The 21697-nt window shown below is 26.3% G+C and overlaps 1 protein-coding gene across 3 annotated transcripts in view; it reads left to right on the top strand.

The window, feature by feature from the left end:
* grp (serine/threonine-protein kinase grp) overlaps window positions 1-21697 on the top strand; it is a 180553-nt gene that overhangs the window by 84292 nt on the left and 74564 nt on the right. For all 3 annotated transcript variants that reach the window (XM_075297040.1, XM_075297042.1, XM_075297041.1), the window contains one exon: window positions 16007-17515. In XM_075297040.1, coding sequence (XP_075153155.1) covers window positions 17346-17515 — 170 coding nt within the window. In that variant the 5' untranslated portion in view covers window positions 16007-17345. The remainder of the gene's footprint in view (window positions 1-16006; window positions 17516-21697) is intronic.

Genomic DNA, 21697 nt, shown 5'->3' with positions numbered 1-21697 from the left:
CTATAGAAAATTTTTGCAAAATTTTATTTCTATAGAAAATTTTTGCAAAATTTTATTTCTATAGAAAATTGTTGCAAAATATTATTTCTATAGAAAATTTTTGCAAAATTTTATTTCTATGGAAAATTTTTACAAAATTTTATTTCTATAGAAAATTTTTGCAAAATTTTATTTCTATAGAAAATTTTTGCAAACTGTTATTTCTATAGAAAATTTTTGCAAAATTTTATTTCTATAATACCGAATTTCATACCACCGTATATCCGTTATTAGGCCATCATTATCTAGCAAGAACAACTTCAAAGAGGGTGCAATATTTCTCTCTAATGTTTTGAAACAAATGGTGGTTCTATTATATTCCTCCATGACAAAGTTTAGGATTTTTTTCTTTTGTTTCTCATCTCACATAGTTTTTCCCCATGCCAAAGCTTATTTACGTCCATGTGTTGTTAGCAACAGTTTTTTGTTTTCTAAGAATATACTTATCTCCTGTATGTTTTGTGGATGGAGGAAGTACAACCATCCTTGCTCCTTTATCTATAGAAACTTCATAAACCTCAGAAACGGGAAAAGACTAAAGGCATTAAGAGAAACACCTTATTTTAATGACGTTTGGTTTTTGTTTTTGGCTTTAATGTGTTTGCATCTTCTGTGGACCTCATAGGGCAATGAGTTTGCCTTTTTGTGTGTGAATGAATGAAAATTAAGTTAAGTACGAGATGGAATATTCACACATGGAAAAAATTTCTTAAGTTTTGTTGTTGAGTAAAAGTTGGGTAAAATTGTTTCATCGACAGTTTCAAGACAGTTTCATCGTAATTGTGTTTTTTTTTTTCTTTCCTCCGGAATGAAACCTTAGACAAACAAAACGCCTATTTGTTATAAAGTATTTTTTAAAATATTTTATTTAAGAGTACTTAAACCCAAATTTATGGCAAGTGTTGCAACGATTTGTCTCTTATCTCTTCTTATTAGGTTTTAAAGATTTTTTGAGTCAAGAAAACAAAAAGAACTTAGCTTGTTAAAATTCTTCAGGAAAGAAACAATTTTATCGAAAGCAACAACTTGCTATTGAAGACGATTTCAAATACTTCAAATTGAACTAAATGTTTGTGTATCGCACCATAAATCGTTATACTAATACTGGTAGGTTTTTTATTAATGAATACAGTACCCATTTCGAAAGGGAGCATTTTCGAAATATCTGGATGTGGTTTAAGGCAAATACTCGTATCGTGACGTTAAATTTCCAATATGAGCTAACAATTTTTGCTGGTTTGGTGACGACTTCTTTTCTGATTTCTGACAAATATTTGTCTAATATGACCGTATCGCAACCCAAATAATTACTCTTTTTTTATTTTCTGGCAATAGCATCATCTGTCACATCTTTCTCACTTCCACAAGGTTTATTTATTTCTTAGCCTCTTTTTCTATAATACAAACAATATAAATTTTACCATTAGCCTGGACCGAGAATCGAACCGCGGATCATACAGGGCTAAGTAGCTGTTATTGTCATCAATTATCGTTATAGTCATCAACGCACAATCAACGCATACAGTCAGTGATGCCAACTACCACCAAAAATACATAATAATTTTTAACTTACCACCTCCCACCACAGAAACTACTAAAGCCAGCTAAAATTCAATGTTCTACTAAAAAAACAAAAACTTTGTGTATTGATTTGACGTATTTTTTATTTGATGCAATTATGAACTTCTAATGTCTTTCATATTTCCCAATATTTTTACAGAGAAAAAAAAAATTTTTCAACATTAACTTTGGAAATATTCATATTTGGAGTTATGAGTGTGAATTTAATAACAGTCAAGTAGTTCTATTTATAGAGCATAGTTTCGGGCGTCCGCGAGTCGATTTAAAGAAACTTTATAAAATAAAATAAAAATAAAAAATAAATAAATTTTTACTATGAAACTTCATAATGTGTCGCATTTAAGACAATAACAGTGCTTGATATGAACAAATTTTGTAACAAAAACTGTTTTGTGATATAAGTTTGACATCTTCGAAGAAATTAAAAAACTCTAACAAAAGAAAAACTTCTACGATACAAGTTTTAATTTTTGTGATTGATTTTTATTTCAATCAACAAATTTGTTGAACCAATTCAATTTTTAATTTTTATATTTTTTAAAACTCAATTAAGACTTTTTATTACTATAGAAAATATTCTTAAAATTTTATTTGTATAGAAAATTTTCTCAAAATTTTATATCTACAGAAAATTTTGTCAAAATTTTATTTCTATGGAAAATTTTTGCATAAGTTTATTTCTATGGAAAATTTTTGCACAAGTTTATTTCTATAGAAAATTTTGTCAAAATTTTATGTCTATAGAAGAGTTCGTCAAAATTTCATTGTGTCAATTTTCTATAGAAAATTTATTTCTATAGAAAATTTTGTCAAAATTTTTTTCTATAGAAAATGTTGTCAACATTTTGTTTCTATAGAAAATTTTTGCAAAATTTTATTTCTATAGTAAATTTTGCCAAAAATTTATTTCTATAGAAAATTTTGTCAAAATTTTATTGCTATAGAAAATTTTGTCAAAATTTTATTTCTATAGAAAATTTTGTCAAAATTTTATTTCTATAGAAAATTTTTGCAAAATTTTATTTCTATAGTAAATTTTGTCAAAATTTTATTTCTATAGTAAATTTTGTCAAAATTTTATTTCTATAGAAAATTTTTGCAAAATTTTATTTCTATAGTAAATTTTGTCAAAATTTTATTTCTATAGAAAATTTTGTCAAAATTTTATTTCTATAGAAAATTTTGTCAAAATTTTATTGCTATAGAAAATTTTGTCAAAATTTCATTTCTATAAAAAATGTTTGTCAAAATTTTATTTCTATAGAAATTTTTACAAAAATTATCTCTATAGAAAATTGTTGCATAATTTTATTTCTATAGAAAATTTTTGCAAAATTTTATATCTATAGAACATTTTGTCAACATTTTATTTCTATAGAAAATTGGCACAATTTTCTATAGAAAATTTATTTCTATAGAAAATTTTGTCAAAATTTTATTTCTATAGAAAATTTATTTCTTTAGAAAATTTTGTCAAAATTTTATTTCTATAGAAAATTTTTTCAAAATTTTATTTCTATAGAAAATTTTTGCAAAATTTTATTTCTATAGTAAAATTTGGCAACATTTTATTTCTATAGAATATTTTGTCAACATTTTATTGCTATAGAAAATTGTGTCAACATTTTATTTCTATAGAAAATTTTGTCAAAATTTTATTTCTATAGAAAATTTTGTCAAAATTTTATTTCTATAGAAAATTTTGTCAAAATTTTATTTCTATAGAAAAGTTTGTCAAAATTTCATTTCTAAAAAAATTTTTGTCAAAATTTTATTTCTATAGAAAATTTTTGCAAAATGTTATTTCCATAGAATATTTTGTCAAAATTTTATTTCTATAGAAAATTTTGTCAAAATTTTATTTCTATAGAAAATTGTGCCAAAATTTTATGTCTATAGTAAACGTTGTCAAAATTTTAATTCTATAGAAAATTGTGTCAATTTTCTATAGAAAATTTTTGCAAAATTTTATTTCTATAGAAAATTTTGTCAAAATTTTATTTCTATAGAAAAGTTTGTCAAAATTTTATTTCTATAGAAAATTTTGTCAAAATTTTATTTCGACAGAAAAGTTTGTCAAAATTTTAATTCTATAAAAAATGTTTTCAAAATTTTATTTCTATAGAAAATTTTTGCATAATTTTATTTCTATAGAAAATTTTTGCATAATTTTATTTCTATAGAAAATGTTTGCAAAATTTTATTTCTATAGAAAATTTTTGCAAAATTTTAGTTCTACACTCAAAAAAAGTTTACTTGGACCCAAAGATTTTGACCTTCCTTTAAGGATTTTGGTATTGATTCCGAGCCAAAGGTGCGGCTTCCAAATTATGCCAAGTACTTCAAAGTAAAAACTGTTTTTTTAATGCTAAAAAACTTTAAACCAAAGATGCAAATCCTTAAAATAAGTCTTAGTCTATATTTGAAGCATTTTTATCTTAAATTTAAAAATTCAATATGTCAGTTGAGTTTTTTTTTTTGAGTTTTTTCCATAGGAAATTTTTGTAAAATTTTATTTCTATTGAACATTTTTGCAAAATTTAATTTCTATAGAAAATTTTTGCAAAATTTAATTTCTAAAGGGTGATTCTTTTGAGGTTAGGATTTTCATGCATTAGTATTTGACAGATCACGTGGGATTTCAGACATGGTGTCAAAGAGAAAGATGCTCAGTATGCTTTGACATTTCATCATGAATAGACGAACGATCTGCCACAACGTCGAATTTTCAGTGAATGGGCCCTAGAAAAGTTGGCAGAAAATCCGCTTTTTTATCGACAAATTTTGTTCAGCGATGAGGCTCATTTCTGGTTGAATGGCTACGTAAATAAGCAAAATTGCCGCATTTGGAGTGGAGAGCAACCAGAAGCCGTTCAAGAACTGCCCATGCATCCCGAAAAATGCACTGTTTGGTGTGGTTTGTACGCTGGTGGAATCATTGGACCGTATTTTTTCAAAGATGCTGTTGGACGCAACGTTACGGTGAATGGCGATCGCTATCGTTCGATGCTAACAAACTTTTTGTTGCCAAAAATGGAAGAACTGAACTTGGTTGACATGTGGTTTCAACAAGATGGCGCTACATGCCACACAGCTCGCGATTCTATGGCCATTTTGAGGGAAAACTTCGGAGAACAATTCATCTCAAGAAATGGACCGGTAAGTTGGCCACCAAGATCATGCGATTTGACGCCTTTAGACTATTTTTTGTGGGGCTACGTCAAGTCTAAAGTCTACAGAAATAAGCCAGCAACTATTCCAGCTTTGGAAGACAACATTTCCGAAGAAATTCGGGCTATTCCGGCCGAAATGCTCGAAAAAGTTGCCCAAAATTGGACTTTCCGAATGGACCACCTAAGACGCAGCCGCGGTCAACATTTAAATGAAATTATCTTCAAAAAGTAAATGTCATGGACCAATCTAACGTTTCAAATAAAGAACCGATGAGATTTTGCAAATTTTATGCGTTTTTTTTAAAAAAAAAGTTATCAAGCTCTTAACAAATCACACTTTATAAAAAAAATTTTACAAAATTTTATTTTTATTTATTTTATTTACTTATGGAGAAAATTAAGTCGAAATTTTGTCAAGATTTTATTTCTATAGAAAATTTTGTCAAGATTTTATTTCTATAGAAAATTTTGTCAAAATTTTATTTCTATAAAAAATTTTATGTATTTTTTTTATTTCTATAAAATTTTCTCAAAATTTTATTTATTTATTTTTTTGTATTTTTATAGAAATTTTTCTCAAAAATTTTATTTCTATAGAAAAGTTTCTTTCCATAGAAAATGTTCCCAAAATTTTATTTCTATAGAAAATTATCTCAATATTTTATTTCTATAGGAGATTTTCTCAAAATTTTATTTCTATAGAAAATTTTCTCAAAACTTTATTTATAAAGAAAAATTTTTCCACATTTTATTTCTATAAAAAATTCCCAGAATTTTATTTGTATAGAAATATTTTGTCAAAATTTTATTTCTATGGACAAATTGTGAAGTACCTCTTAATTGGAGAGGAATAATTTGCAAAATCTACCAAAATATCAACAATTTTACCAATCAACCAAAGAGTAAAAAATCTACCATTTTTGGTAGAATTCTGCCAACTGTGGCAACCGTGGTTCCGAAGCATGCTGTGTAACTTAATTGAAGAATCGTATTCGTCAACGCATTCGAACATAACGTAGGCACGCGTGAGCGCATGTAATTCCATCTTAAGTTCCTATTGCTTAGTGTGAACGGACAGAGGTCGCGCTGCTCGTCGTATTCATACTTTTAGCTCTCGGGACTCTTGATCATTGCTTCAAAAACTCGTACTTATATTTCCATACATCCATGACCCGGGTGCGAATTATATTCATAGTGCATAAAAATAAATGTTGCTAGAACTCAGAATCCCTTATCACTGCATGTGGTCACATATATCCAGACTGCATAGTTGCTCAATAAGTGAGTATGCATTGAGTGTGGTAGTGAGTATGAGTACAGTGGCCATTCAAAGTATTAATGTGAAGACAATTTTATTAAATTTTGTCTTTGTTTTCATATTAATTTATGTGAAGGCGACAACATTTTGTTCCCCCACTGTGGCTAATTCATAATAGCCCATTGAACAGTGGTTACCAAATTGGTTTCGTTCCGTTACAATATTTTCTGACAAGAAAATTTTCCCAATAGAGCAATTTGTAAACTTTCTGAATTAAATTGTTTTTATTTTCTATCTTAGAGACAGCATGTTAATAAAAGTTGTTATCAGTTCGATGTATGCACAATAAAGTTTTATTTATCTCCATAATTAAATTTGGGTTTATTTTTCTTCCACTTTCTCCATCTCCCTCCCTATTAAGATCCGTTTCCGTTTTGACAGTGAATGTCATGTAAAATGGTTAATTTTTTTTATGTTAGCTTTCCGACAAAATGAATGGTGGATACACTTGTTTAACAGTTGGTTGCTGATAATGTTTGTTATGTTCAAGGATTTTTTTTCCTCTATGGGCTTTCATGTCTGTCCCATGCCGGAAATACAAACGCAATGGTAATTCAGGCTCATTCCCCTAAGAACAATCCCTGCGGTTTTGGAATACGAAAGGAGGAGAGAAAGGGAGCACAATACTCTGTGTTCTATATTATTGCATGAATAATAGTTGGTAATATTACTTAAATTCTAAATCCCAGCATTAGATCTTGTTTTGTTACCTAATCTCCCTTTAGCCACCTCCTGCTGCTGCTGTTGCTTTTTCTCTTTCATAAATTTGTGTTGTACAACTTTTTTGTTTGGAAAATCTCCCTTCCAAAAAATTCAGTGGATGGAATATATCGTTTTATTACAATTTTACTTTTTTATGTTGCCATTTAGTCTTGTTTAATGGCAAAGGAAGGATCCCTAAATGGTCGTCTCTGCTAACTTTTTACGTTGTTTTTTTCTCCTCTTTGTATATTTCTATTAAAGTATTTAATTTCACTTATTCCATTATAAGCTGGATTGAAAGAGGAAATTGTAAGAAAATTGGATTATATTCCTCAAATAAAGCTTTTAAACAGCAATACAAAAAAAAAAATGCTTCATATAATTAAGCTTTTTATGAGGACAGTAATTTAGGGGATTTTGTGTTACTGTAAAACAACAAATTTTCTAAAACACCTTTAAAAATAAAATTATCCAAAAAATCTATAGAAATAATTGTTTTTTTTTTTTTTTAAGTTTTGTGGAAATATATATATTTTTTTTTAATTTATGTAGAAATATTTTTTTTTAATTTATGTAGAAATATTTTTTTTTTAATTTATGTAGAAATATTTTTTTTTAATTTTTGTAGAAAAATTTTTTTTTTTTAAATTTATATAGAAATATTTTTTTTTAATTTCTATAGAAATAAAATTTTGCAAAAATTTTCTATAGAAAAAAAAATTGCAATAATTTTCTATAGAAATAAAAATTTAAAAAAAAATTTCTATAGAAATAAAATTTTCAACAAATTTCATATAGAAATGAAAATTTTCTATAGAAATAATAGTTTTCTATAGAAATAAAAATTTGAAAAAATTTTCTATAGAAACAAAAATTCTTTAAAAATTTTCTATAGAATTAAAATTGTTCAACAATTTTCTAGAAATAACAATTTTTTATAAAAAACTAAAATTTTGGAACAATTTTTTATAGAAATAAAATTTTGCAAAAATTTATATAAATAGAAATAAAATTTTGCAAAAAAATTCTATGGAAGTAAAATTTTGCAAAAATTTTCTATAGAAATAAAATTTTGCAAAAATTTTTTTATAGAAATAAAATTTTGCAAATTTTTTCTATAGAAATAAAATTTTGTAAAAATTTTCTGTAGAAATTAAATATTTCTCCAAACATTTTCTATAGAAATAAAATATTTCTCCAAACATTTTCTATAGAAATAAAATTTTGGTTTGTTTGTTATCGTTGGTTACTTCAACAATCATCATTGTTGTTTTGATTTCAGCTTAAAATTTTCTGTAGAAATAAAATTTTCCAAAAAAAAAATTCATATAGAAATTAAATATTTCCAAACATTGTCTATAGAAATAAAATTTTTGTTTTGTCTGTTATTCTTGGTTTCTTCTTCAATCATCATTGTTGTTTTCATTTCAGCTTAAAACAAATATAGTCAACGCATGGTTTTAAGCTGAAATCAAAACAACAACGTTTAAATAAAAATTAAAAAAAAAAATTATATAGAAATAAAGTTTTCTAAAAAATCTTCTATAGAAATATTTTGTTTTAATGCTTTATAGATATACACTTTTTTTTTAAAAATCTTTTATAGAAATAAAATATTTTAAAAGTTTTATATAGAAATACAAAAAGAACTAATATTTTAAAATTTTCTATACAATAATTTTTTTTTTTAATTTTCTATAGATATATGTTTTATAGAATTAAAAGTTCTGCTCTACAAACATAAAGTTTTCTATAAAAATAAAATTTTTGAAAAATTTTCTTAAGAAAAAAAATTTTCAATTTTTTTTTTTTAACAAAATTTTATAGAAATAAAATTTTTCAAGAATTTTCTATAGAAATGCAATTTTTCAAAAATTTTGTACAGAAATTAATTGTTTTTTAAATTTTCTATAGAAATGATTTCTAAACAAAATTTTATAGAAATAAAATTTTTCAAGAATTTTCTATAGAAATACAATTTTTCAAAAATTTTGTACAGAAATTAATTTTTTTTTAAATTATCTATAGAAATGGTTTTTTTAACCCTTCGTTGCATGATTTAATTTGAGCAAGGATAAAAATTATTTAGTATGTTAGAATTGTTGTATATGGAGTTATGATACCGTAAACCAATTTTCGTTCGATTCTGATCACTGAAACAAAAGTTACGTAACATTGCATATATGCAATTTCATGCAGATAATCAATTTCTTTAGTCCACGTTGTTATCTCTATATATCACAGGTAGAGGAGAAAAGTGATGAGATAAAAAATGTTTTAAGTGAAAAATTTTATTGCTGGATGGGGAAAATGGAACATTTTTACTAAAAAAAATTGTTTTCTCGCCAAACATAAAATGTTTGCCAAAATCAGATAGCATGGTTGCGTCAAACATGTTACATGTTCCCCATCGAAAACTAACATTTTACTTCTGAAACATGTTTGAGGTGATCATATTCCTTCTCGGGGTGCAATATTAAAAGTCAAACTCTTGGGATTCTAAATAATTTCTGCCTTTTTTGATGCACAGAATTCCCCAGTTTTGCATTTAACACAAGGGGTGTGAACTTGGAGAACGCAATCCCATAGATGCGAGACCGTTTGCCGTTTACCATTGCACTGTTCCACGTAGAACAGTGCAATGGTCGGAGGGGCGACGAAAGTTGGAGCGTAACATGCTGAAAACTGGTTTTGGTATATACCAGCTTATATGATACACGGAAATCTGGACCCTCGTTTTTACTTAGGGTAGGTATAATGGCGACTTTTCAGTTAATTATGATACCACAATATTGACCTTCTGTTTATCACTGAGTGTAGTTCGATTCAATATTAAGCTCTATAGTTCCGAGTTCGAACGGTCTTCCACCATGAGGAAGCTTTTAAACACCTAAAATTGTCACCAACATATTGACAGGGGATAGACCACCGCAAAAAAATGTTGAACCCATTTAACCTATCTATCACGATGATATACGTGTAACAATTACAACCCAGCAGCTTGTATGTTATATGATTCTCCAACGATGTAGGGCAAGGATCAACTCGAATCTTCTTCTACGACCTCGATTTATATCAAACTCGGTGTTTAAATCTCCATCATCAACAAAATACTCGTCTTTATATTCATATTCGTCGTTAAGTGTCCTAGTAGTAACAAAAATTGATTGAATGCATGACATTGCACATATGCAATTATATGGCATATATGCAATGACAGTTCATATCGGCTCAAACGCATGAAATTGCAGATATGATATCATTCATTGTAGAGCACTTGTAAATATAATTTGTATTATAAAACTATACACGTAGCGTTTAGAATAGATTAAACTTTTCATTTTATATTTACATTTAAAAAAATTTTAAGAAAGTTTCATAATATTAAAACAAATAAGTTAAATTTTTCGAGGTACTCAAAATGCTTATTTTAATTTCGCTTTATTTAAATGAAATTGTTACGATACTGGACAAAATCCTTATCAAATATAATCTACGGCTTCCAAAATGTGAATAACAAAAAAAATTATGGTAAAATATGTAAATGAATAGGAGCTAGACAGGCAAGAAACTAACATTGCATATATGCAATGTCATGCAACGAAGGGTTAAATATTCTATAGAAATGATTTTTTTTTTAATATTCTATATAGAAATGAAATTATTTTGAAAAATCTATAGAAATAAAATTTTTCAAAAATTTTTTATAGAAATACAATTTTTCAAAAATTTTCTATAGAAATAAAATTTTTCATAAATTTTCTATAGAAAGAAAAATTTTTTCTAGAAATAAAAAAGAAAGAAATTTGTTATCCATAATTTGATAATAATACTTGATAAAAATATAATCGTCTTCATAAATAGTTTGGTACTTTTTTTTCAAAAATTTTCTCTAGAAATAACATTTTGCAAATATTTGTATAAAAAAAGTTTCTGAAGAATTTTTAATGGAAAAAAATTTTCAAAAATTTTCTATAGAAATAAAATTTTACAAAAACGTTCTATAAAAATAAAATTTTACAAAAATTTTCTATAGAAATAAAATTGTGCAATAATTTTCTATAAAGTATCTATAGAAAATTTTTTAAGAATTTTCAAAAATTTTCTAAAAAAAAAGAAAATAAAAAAGGTTCGTATAGAAATAAAATTTGTCAGAAATTTTCAATAGAAATAAAATTTTTAAGAAATTTTCAAAAGAAATGAAATTAAAAAAAAATTATAGAAACTATAAGAAAAAATCTATAGAAATAACATTTTTTAAAAGTTTGTGTTTTATACAAAAATTTTTAAAAATTTTATGTCTAGAACATTTTTGAAAAAAATTAATTTGTATAGGGCCCTGCGATTTTCAATTCATAGAAATTCATGCTACTGTTAAACAATCATTTACAAAAAACTTTGCCTTTACGCTTTAACTTTTACACCAAGTGTTTATGTTTATTGTTTGTAACCATTAACTGGGTGTGGCACCTTGACGAGAGATAAGAACAAAAAAAATGTGAAATTTGTAACATTCATACAAATCTAAGGAGGCATAAAATGCTACCTTTTCATGAAATTCACATTCTTATGACGATTATCTTTATGGTGCGGGTATTCACTTTAATGGTGATGTGTGGTTGCTTTTGAAATAAAGCTTCGATTTAAAAATGTGAAGTGTAAATATATGTAATATGTTATAGGGAGCGAAGGTGTAGTGGAGAGGGGGAGAGAGCGAGACTGTGTATGTTTTCTACTTTCTAATAGTCAACAACAACAACAACACCGGCAACAGAAAATGAGACATTAAAAAAATGTAGGGAGAACAAAAATATGTTCAATTTTCCCGGTATATGTGTGTTGTGGGTGTAAAAGCCGATATTGTGTGTGTATACAGGATTCATGGGCTAACACACACACGCACACATACACTTGCATATTCATACTAAAATTCAATACTATTGCACTTATACAGTTTCTATCTTGTGTGTTCGCTATATAGCCCCCCCATACGATATTTAAACACGCCACACAATGTTGGTTGTTGTTGTTTGTTTGTTGAGCACTCTTCTCCGGTAAAAATCTGTCACGGGATGCAAAGAGGATGGATGGACGGACACACATAACAAACAAGTGTATGCGTAATGATTCCTGTGTTGTTTTTTTTTTTTTTGGATTTCTTCCTGTAGGTTACAATTCTCTTTAGGATCTCCAATTTTCATATATCCTCTTTTGGCATCTTTTACTATTCGAAGAGGATATTTTGCTGCGCATGTTTTCACTGCGCATGGGATAATAATCAAAGCAAAAAAAAAAAACAGGTACATAAGGATATAGGATACACCGAAGAGTGCAAAACATTAGAATTGTTGAAAACCATGACCATTACAAAAGCGGGAAGTCACAAAGAAGGAAACAAAAAATTGAGATTTCTATGCTGTTTACTTTGTATCAGGATGGGCGAGAGAGGGAGCTATCATACGCCTCAACAGGCAGTATTCACTACTACGATATGAAATTATGACCGCGGTTGCCACTCGTGCCAAAAATATTCTACCAAAATTTTATAAAAAATCAACCAAATACAAAAATTCTATTTTGAACTTTTTGATCAAAATTTTGTGGTTAGTATGAAAAAATGTTTTTTCTTCGAAAGAAATGTTTTATTATTTTAGTTATTTCAGTTACTACTTTTACAAAAAAGAAAACTTACTCACAATAGTTTTTGATAGTAGGACCTAACACTAAAATGAATACTTTTAAAAATATTGAATTTATAGAAAATTTTGTCAAAATTTTGTTTCTATTGAAAAATTTGTCAAAATTTTGTTTCTATTAAAAAAAAATTGTCAAAATTTTATTTCTGTAGAAAATTTGAACAAAATTTTTTTCTTCAGAATATTTTGTCAAAATTGTATTTCTATAGAAAACTTAGTCAAAATTTTATTTCTATACACAGAAAAAAAAATTCCGTAGTTAAATTAACGTTAAATTTAACTTATTTTTATTGGAAAAAATTATTTGCTTGTAGTTAATTTTATTATTTTTATCGGAATTTTCCACAGCTTAATGAAATCTTATTTTTTTAAGTATGTATGTATCAAAAATTTTATGAACTAAAACAAATGAAAATGTTCGTACGATTCCCAAAAATAGTAAGAATGAACTACTGTATGGTTAAAATGGTCATGATTAGCCGCCAATGATTTTCTTCTTTACTTTTAGTTAATTTTTTCTTCTATGAGATGATGTAATTTCGTGAACTGACATTTCTGAGGGTTTCAAAACTTCTCTAAGTGGTTTCACTGCAATGTGGAACGCCGTTCGGAATCGGCTATAAAAAGGAGGTCCCTTGTCATTGAGCTTAACATGGAATCGGGCAGCACTCAGTGATAAGAGAGGAGTTCACCAATGTGGTATCACAATGGACTGAATAGTCTAAGTGAGCCTGATACATCGGGCTGCCACCTAACCTAACCTAACCTAGGTGAAAGTGCTCCTTCATATGCAACAGTAAAAAATTGGATTGCTGAATTTAAACGTGGTCGTACAAGCATTGAATGTAGAACTACAGATGAAAAAGCTTTCTGCAAGATGGGTGCCGCATTTGTTAACCCTTTCACTACTGATGTCCACTTAGAAGGACATTCGAAAAAGACACCAAATTCTATTTTCTCACTTAGTTTCGATTTATTTCTCGATGTTATTTTAAAGTAGAGGTTTTCATCTAAATAAGCTATATATATATTGCCCATATTGGTGAGGTCTAAAATAAATTTTTATAAACTTAACAATAAACGAAAAATATGAAAATTTGAGAGAATTTTCGTACTGTATGTTTCTACTAAATGGACATTTATACAAAAACTATAGCTGATATTTTTACGGGTCCTTTTTTGTATTTTTTCTCACACTTTGAAAGATATTATAGGCCAAATAGCGCTTATTTTCGAAAGGTCATTTGGTCACAATTCAAGAATAAAGTTTTCAGAAGAAGCTCATATAGCTCTTGAAGTAATTGAGGTAGGTTTTCAAAATGACAATTTTTGTTCTACATGCTGTTAGTACAAGTAAAAAAAGAAGAAAAATAAAAGTTTTTATCATTAGGTTTATTTCTGTAGTGAAAGGGTTAACAGTCGATCAAAAACGCATAAGAATGAAAATTTCTCAAACTTTCTCTTTTATTGATAGGCTAAGAAGTTTCCGAACCGCCCTCGTATTGAAATTTTTTCTACATTTTTATTTCTGTAGAAAATTTTTAGAAACTTTTATTTCTTTAGATAGTTTTGTCAATATTTTATTTCTTTAGAACATTTGTCAAAATTTTATTTCTACAGAAAATTTTATCAAAATTTTATTCTTAAAAAAAAAAAAAAAACTTTATCAAAATGTTATTCCTATAGAAAATTTCGTCGAAATTGCATTTCTATTGCTATGAAATTTAGTCAAAATTTTATTTCTTTAGAAAATTTTGTCAAAATTTTATTTCTATAAAAAACTTTATTTCTATAGAAAATTTTGTCGAAATTTTATTTCTATAGAAAATTTTGTCGAAATTTTATTTCTAAGGAAAATTTTGTCAAAATTTTATTCCTATAGGAAACATTTTTGTCAAAATTTTATTTCTATAGAACATTTTTTCAAAATTTTATTTTTATAGAAAAGTTTGTCAAAATTTTATTTCTATTGAAATATTTTTAAATTTTTATTTCTGTAGAAAATTTTGTCAAAATTTTATTTCTTTAGAAAGTTTTGCCAATATTTTATTTCTATAGAAAATTTTGTCAGAATTTTATTTCTATAGAAAATTTTGTCAGAATTTTATTTCTATAGAAAATTTTTGCAAAATTTTATTTCTATAGAAAATTTTTGCAAAAATTTATTTCTATAGAAAATTTTTTCAAAAATTTATTTCTATAGAAAATTTTTGCAAAAATTTATTTCTATAGAAAATTTTGTCAAAATTTTATTTCTATAGAAAATTTTTGCAAAATTTTATTTCTATAGAAATTTTTTTTCAAAATTTTATTTCTATAGAAAATGTTTGCAAAAATTTATTTCTATAGAAAATTTTGTCAGAATTTTATTTCTAAAGAACATTTTTGCAAAATTTTATTTCTATAGAAAATGTTTGCAAAATTTTATTTCTATAGAAAATTTTTGCAAAAATTTATTTCTATAGAAAATTTTGTCAAAATTCTATTTTTATAGAAATTTTTAGCAAAATTTTATTTCTATAGAAAATTTTATCAAAATTTTTTTGTCTTTAGAAAATTTTGTCAACATTTTATTTCTATAGAAAATTTTTGCAAAATTTCATTTCTATAGAAAATTTTTGCAAAATTTTATTTCTATAGAAGTTTTTGCAAAATTTTATTTCTGTAGAAAACTTTTGCACAATTTTATTTCTATAGAAAATTTTAGGAAAATTTTATTTCTATAGAAAATTTATTGCAAAATTTTATTTCTACAGAATATTTTTGCAAAATTTTGTTTCTATAAAAATTTTTGCAAAATTTTATTTCTATAGAAAATGTTGTCAAAATTTTATTTCTATAGAAAGTTTTTGCAAAATTTTATTTCTATAGCAAACTTTTACAAAATTGTATTTCTATAGAACATTTTTGGAAAATCTTTTTTCTATAGAAAACTTTTGCACAATTTCATTTCTATAGAAAATTTTATTTCGATAGAAAATTTTTTGCAAAATTTTATTTCTAAGAAAATTTTTGCAAAATTTTATTTCTATAGAAAATTTTTGCAAAATTTTATTTCTATAGAAAATTTGTGCAAAATTTTATTTCTGTAGAAAACTTTTGCAAAATTTTAGTTCTATAGAAAATTTTGTCAAAATTTTATTTCAATAGAAAGTTTTTGCAAAATTTTATTTCTATAGAAAATTTTTGCAAAATTTTATTTCTATAGAAAATTTTTGCAAAATTTTATTTCTATAGAAATTTTTTTGCAAAATTTTGTTTCTATAGAACATTTTTGCAAAATTTTGTTTCTATAGAAAATTTTTGCAAAATTTTATTTCTATAGAAAATTGTTTGCAAAATTTTATTTCCGAAGGCTAGACCCTCAGGAGCAAAAATATAACCGCAGATATCGACTTCTTTTTTTTGTGTGTGTTTTTTTTTGTTTTAATTTTTTGTTTAGTTAAATAAAATATTATCAATTAATATGTCATAACATTTTTCCCATTTCATTGCAGATTTGACAAAGAAAACAAAACAACAAAAACATACCCAACAGTGCAGTTTAAATCATTGGAATAGAAAAGGAAAGAAAGAGAAGAGGAAAACGATACCTATCAACATCAATCGTCATTTTGTGGGATTAAGTTATAAATTACTACCAATCAAAAAATGCCAGTAAGCAAATAATTTTTTTATGCAGCCACGAAATATTGACATCGCATGATAGTGGATAGCAAACCACCTCTTAAATAGCAAGAGCAACACGTACTGTCCTTGTGAGTGAGGCCGACCAATTGAGCGAGGGTTCAAGGAATCTAGTAAATACTTCAAAAATCTACCTCAAATTAAAGTGTCTGGCAACTGAAGACCACTAAATCAAGAATTCATATAAGCGACCCTCCATCTCATAAAAACCCGCACCCAAACTCCATTGAAGTAAAAACATTTAATCAACCAAAAAATAACGTAAAACGGTGACCAAAAACCAGCAAACTACTAAAATTTTACAAATTCAGGAATCATCCAAAGAAAAAAAAAAACATCTGAACCAACCAAATTTTGGTTAAGTTTTTGGTTGGGTGGGGGTTGTTGCTGGTTTTTGTTTTATTAACGAACGTTATGACTTGAAGGCCAGACACATTATTCAACCAGTCCGCCGGTTCATCCAGCCAACCCGCCAACCATACATCCATCCATCCAGTTAGCCTGCTAGCGAACCTAGCTAACATTGACACAAGAGAAAAAAAATCCTCAAAACGTAACAAATCTACAATCATTTCATTTCCATAAAACCCCAGCAGTCAGCAGCCAGCCGGTCATCTCGAAAGAAACTTGGTCTTCTCCTAGACTTTCGAAAACTTGGTGCTCTGCTGCTGGCTATAACTAGAGTTCCTAGTCAGTTAGTCAACACCAGACACCATCAACTTCAAGCATTACGAATGAATCGCGTAACCGACTACGACTACGACTACGACAACGTCATTGGATATTAGCCAAAAAACCACCGAGGAAAGATCGAGGAAAAAATTTGTAAAAGGAAACATTGCTAGAGACCAAAAACTAGTTTTTATTATTCCTGGTCTTCTACAAGACCAGCATTGCATCGCATAATCATCAGCAGCAACATCAGCATTTATACTCAACAAAAAAAAAAACCGAAAACTTGAAATTCAAAATTGGAAAATATCCCTTGCAACTCAGTTTTCGCTTTTGACCAAACAAAAAAAATTCAACGCAAAACTCTTTGCCTTCATTACAGTTTTTGTGGCTACAAGAGGAAGTGAAGGGTTTTTGGTGGTAAGCAAAAGTGTAACTGAGTTTTTTTTTGTCTTGGTCTTTGTGCGTCTCTCTATAATGTCCGCATCAATATTAGCCGCATTGTCGTCCTCTAATGGCAACGGAAATGCCACCACCAGCAACACCACAAACAATGGCAGTCATAATCCGCCAAATGCCACCAGCAATCGGGAATTTGTGGAAGGTTGGACATTAGCACAAACCCTAGGAGAAGGTGCATATGGAGAGTAAGTATCCATATAAGTTACAGTGTTTACATAGAGTTCTAATGAATTATGTTTATAGCCTTTGTCTCCTTTTGTGTTCGTTAAAGGTTATGGATTAATGCATGCGAATTATTATTAGAAACTCAAGCTTTTTCTTGTGGCAAAGCCATAAAACCAGAAGGGCAATAACAAAACAAAAACACTATAAAGTTTCACAAGATTAATTGTTTTTGGAAAGTGCGTGGAAAATGCACGAAAGCCACTGTGGTACAATGGTTAGCGAGTTCTTCTTACTCTCAAAGGATCTGTGGATTCAAGTTTGGCGATATTGTGGAGAATTTCAGCCTTATAAAAACTCTCTATAAGTGGTACCTTGCACTATATCTCACATCGTTCGGTTATAAGAAGGAGTCCCATTTAGGGTATCCAAAAAAACCGGGGTTTATGAAAAATTGGATTTCGATTCAACATTCGATTGAATTTTGACAAAATTTTCTATAGAAATAAAATTTTTATAAAATTTTCTATAGAAATAAAATTGTGACAAAATTTTCTATAGAAATAAAATTTTGACAAAATTTTTTATAGAAATAAAATTTTGACAAAAACTTTTATAGAAACAAAATTTTGACAAAATTTTTTAGATGAAAAAAAAAATTTGCAAAAATTTTCTATACAAATAAAATTGTGACAAAATTTTCTATACAAATAAAATTGTGACAAAGTTTTCTATAGAAATAAAATTTTGACAAAATTTTTTATAGAAATAAAATTTTGACAAAATTTTGTATAGAAATAAAAATTTGCAAAAATTTTTTATAGAAATAAAAATTTGCAAAAATTTTCTATAAAAATAAAATTTTGCAAAAATTTTCTATAGAAATAAAATTTTGCAAAATTTTTCTATAGAAATAAAATTTTGCAAAAATTTTCTATAGAACAAAAATTTTGCAAAAATTTTCTATAGAAATAAAATTTAACAAAAATTTTCTATAGAAATAAAATTTCGCAAAAATTTTCTATAGAAATAAAAGTTTGCAAAAATTTTCTATAGAAATAAAATTTTGGACAACATTTTCTATAGAAATAAAATTTTGACTTCAAAATCCTTTTTTTATTATTTTGGTAGAATTTTGGTAAAATTTATTAAAAAATTTGGTAGATTATTTTTGGCACGAATGGCAACAGTGACTATGAGGCCTTTCTATTGAAGTCTTTTCTGAGAAACCGATTTCAAGACCTTTCAAAAGAACCAGCTTTGGGGTATTTAAAGAAAATCGTTTAGGATTTTAGGACACGCAGTCTTCTCCAATTTAGGTTAGGTTAGGTTAGGTTATGTGGCAGCCCGATGTATCAGGCTCACTTATTCACTCACTATTCTCTCCGTTGTGATACCACAGTGGTGAACTTCTCTCTTATCACTGAGTGCTGCCCGATTCCATGTTAAGCTCAATGACAAGGGACCTCTTTTTTATAGCCGAGTCCGAATAGCGTTCCACATTCCAGTGAAACCACTTAGAGAAGCTTTGAAACCCTCAGAAATGTCACCAGCATTACTGAGGTGGGATAATCCACCGCTGAAAAACTTTTTGGTGTTCGGTCGTAGCAGGAATCGAACCCACGACTTTGCGTATGCAAGGCGGGCATGCTAAGCCGTTTGATAAGCCGATCTCATGATCTTTCGACAGTAAAATTTCAATATTGTCTAGTCGTTTGTTCGATAGTGTATCTTGTTTTGGGCTTTCAACATTACAAGTAGGTGATTCTGTGTTAAGATGGACCCCGTTATGAATACTCTCACTCTAGGTTGCGTTTTCACTTTTTCTTCGGGAATTACCTTTAGTTTGACTCCTTCCCACAGTTGAAGCCGCTCTAGGGTTTCCTTCAGCCAAGCAAGGGTGTTTTATCCATCTTGCAGTTAAGTAAGATTTGATTGCATATTGCCAAAAAAAAGAGTGCATCATCCTCCTTTTGCCGTATCCTTTCTGATACCTCAAATAGCAACTTGCTCTCCAGTTCTCCTCTTTAATTCTTCTGTCCTTTCGAGACCTCTAATGGGACGTACTCACGGTTGCCACAATTGGTTGAACTCTACCGAAAATGGTATTTTTTTTACTGTTTGGTAGAATTCTTGACGTTTTGGTCGATTTTACAGAATATTCCTCTCCAACTAAGAGCTACTTCACAAATTTTCTATAGAAATAAAATTTTGACCAAATTTTCTATAGAAAAACAAATTTGATAACATTTTCTATATAAATAAAATTTTGACCAAATTTTCTATAGAAAAAAATTTGATAAAATTTTTTTTGTTTCATAAAAATAAAACTGACAAAATTTTCTATAAAGATAAAATTTTGACAAAATTTTCTAAAGAAATAAAATTTTGACAAAATTTTCTATAGAAGTAAAATTTTGACAAAAATGTCTATGGAAATAAAATTTTGAAAAAATTTTTATAGAAATAAAATTTTGACAAAATTTTCTATAGAAATAAAATTTTGACAAAATTTTCTATAGAAATAAAATTTTGTCAAAATTTTCTATAGAATTACATTTTGCAAAAATTTTCTATAAAAATAAAGTTTTGCAAAATTTTCTATAAAAATAGAATTTTGACAAAACTTTCTTAGAAATAATATTTTGACAAAATTTTCTTAGAAATAATATTTTGACAACATTTTCGAAGGAAATAAAATTTTGCAAAAATTTGCTATAAAAATAAAGTTTTGCAAAATTGTATATAGAAATAAAATTTTGCTTAAAATGTCTGTGGAAATAAAGATTTGAGAACATTTTTATAGAACTAAAATTTTGACAAAATTATCTATAGAAATAAAATTTTAAAAAATTTCATATAGAAATAAAATTTTGACAAAATATTCTATATAAATAAAATTTTTCAAAACTTTTCTATAGAAATAAATTTTTTCAAAAATTTTCTATGGAAATAAAGTTTTGACAAAATTTTCTATAGAAATAAAGTTTTGACAAAATTTTCTATAGAAATAAAATTTTGACAAAATTTTCTATAGAAATAAAATTTTGACAAAATTTTCTATAGAATAAAATCTTGAAAATATTTTCTATAGAAATAAAATTTTGACAAAATTTTCTATAGAAATAAAATTTTGACAAAATTTTCTATAGAAATAAAATTTTGACAAAATTTTCTATAGAAATAAAATTTGATAAAATTTTTTACAGAAATAACATTTTCTTAGAAGTATAATTTTGGCAAAATGTTTCATAAAAATAAAACTGACAAAATTTTCTATAAAGATAAAATTTTGACAAAATTTTCTAAAGAAATAAAATTGTGACAAAATTTTCTATAGAAATAAAATTTTGCTAAAATTTCTGTGGAAGTAAAGTTTTGACAAAATTTTCTATAGAAATAAAATTTTGCTAAAATTTCTGTGGAAATAAAGTTCTGAAAAAATTTACTTTAGAAATAAAGTTTTGACAAGATTTTCTATAGAAATAAAATTTTTACAAAATTTTCTATAGAAATAAAATTTTGACAAAATTTTCTATAGAATAAAATCTTGAAAATATTTTCTATAGAAATAAAATTTTGACAAAATTTTCTATAGAAATAAAATTTTGACAAAATTTTCTATAGAAATAAAATTTTGACAAAATTTTCTATAGAAATAAAATTTTGACAAAATTTTCGAAGGAAATAAAATTTTGCAAAAATTTGCTATAAAAATAAAGTTTTGCAAAATTGTATATAGAAATAAAATTTTGCTTAAAATGTCTGTGGAAATAAAGATTTGAGAACATTTTTATAGAACTAAAATTTTGACAAAATTATCTATAGAAATAAAATTTTGAAAAATTTCATATAGAAATAAAATTTTGACAAAATATTCTATATAAATAAAATTTTTCAAAACTTTTCTATAGAAATAAATTTTTTCAAAAATTTTCTATGGAAATAAAGTTTTTACAAAATTTTCTATAGAAATAAAGTTTTGACAAAATTTTCTATAGAAATAAAATTTTGACAAAATTTTCTATAGAAATAAAATTTTGACAAAATTTTCTATAGAAATAAAATTTTGACACAATTTTCTATAGAATAAAATCTTGAAAATATTTTCTATAGAAATAAAATTTTGACAAAATTTTCTATAGAAACAAAATTTTGACAAAATTTTCTATAGAAATAAAATTTTGACAAAATTTTCTATAGAA

This window comes from Haematobia irritans, chromosome 2 (genome assembly GCF_050003625.1).
Source record: "Haematobia irritans isolate KBUSLIRL chromosome 2, ASM5000362v1, whole genome shotgun sequence".
In the NCBI taxonomy this organism is placed as follows: domain Eukaryota; kingdom Metazoa; phylum Arthropoda; class Insecta; order Diptera; family Muscidae; genus Haematobia; species Haematobia irritans.
The sequence above is the reverse complement of the archived record's forward strand: the minus strand, read 5'-3'. Positions and strand labels throughout refer to the sequence as shown.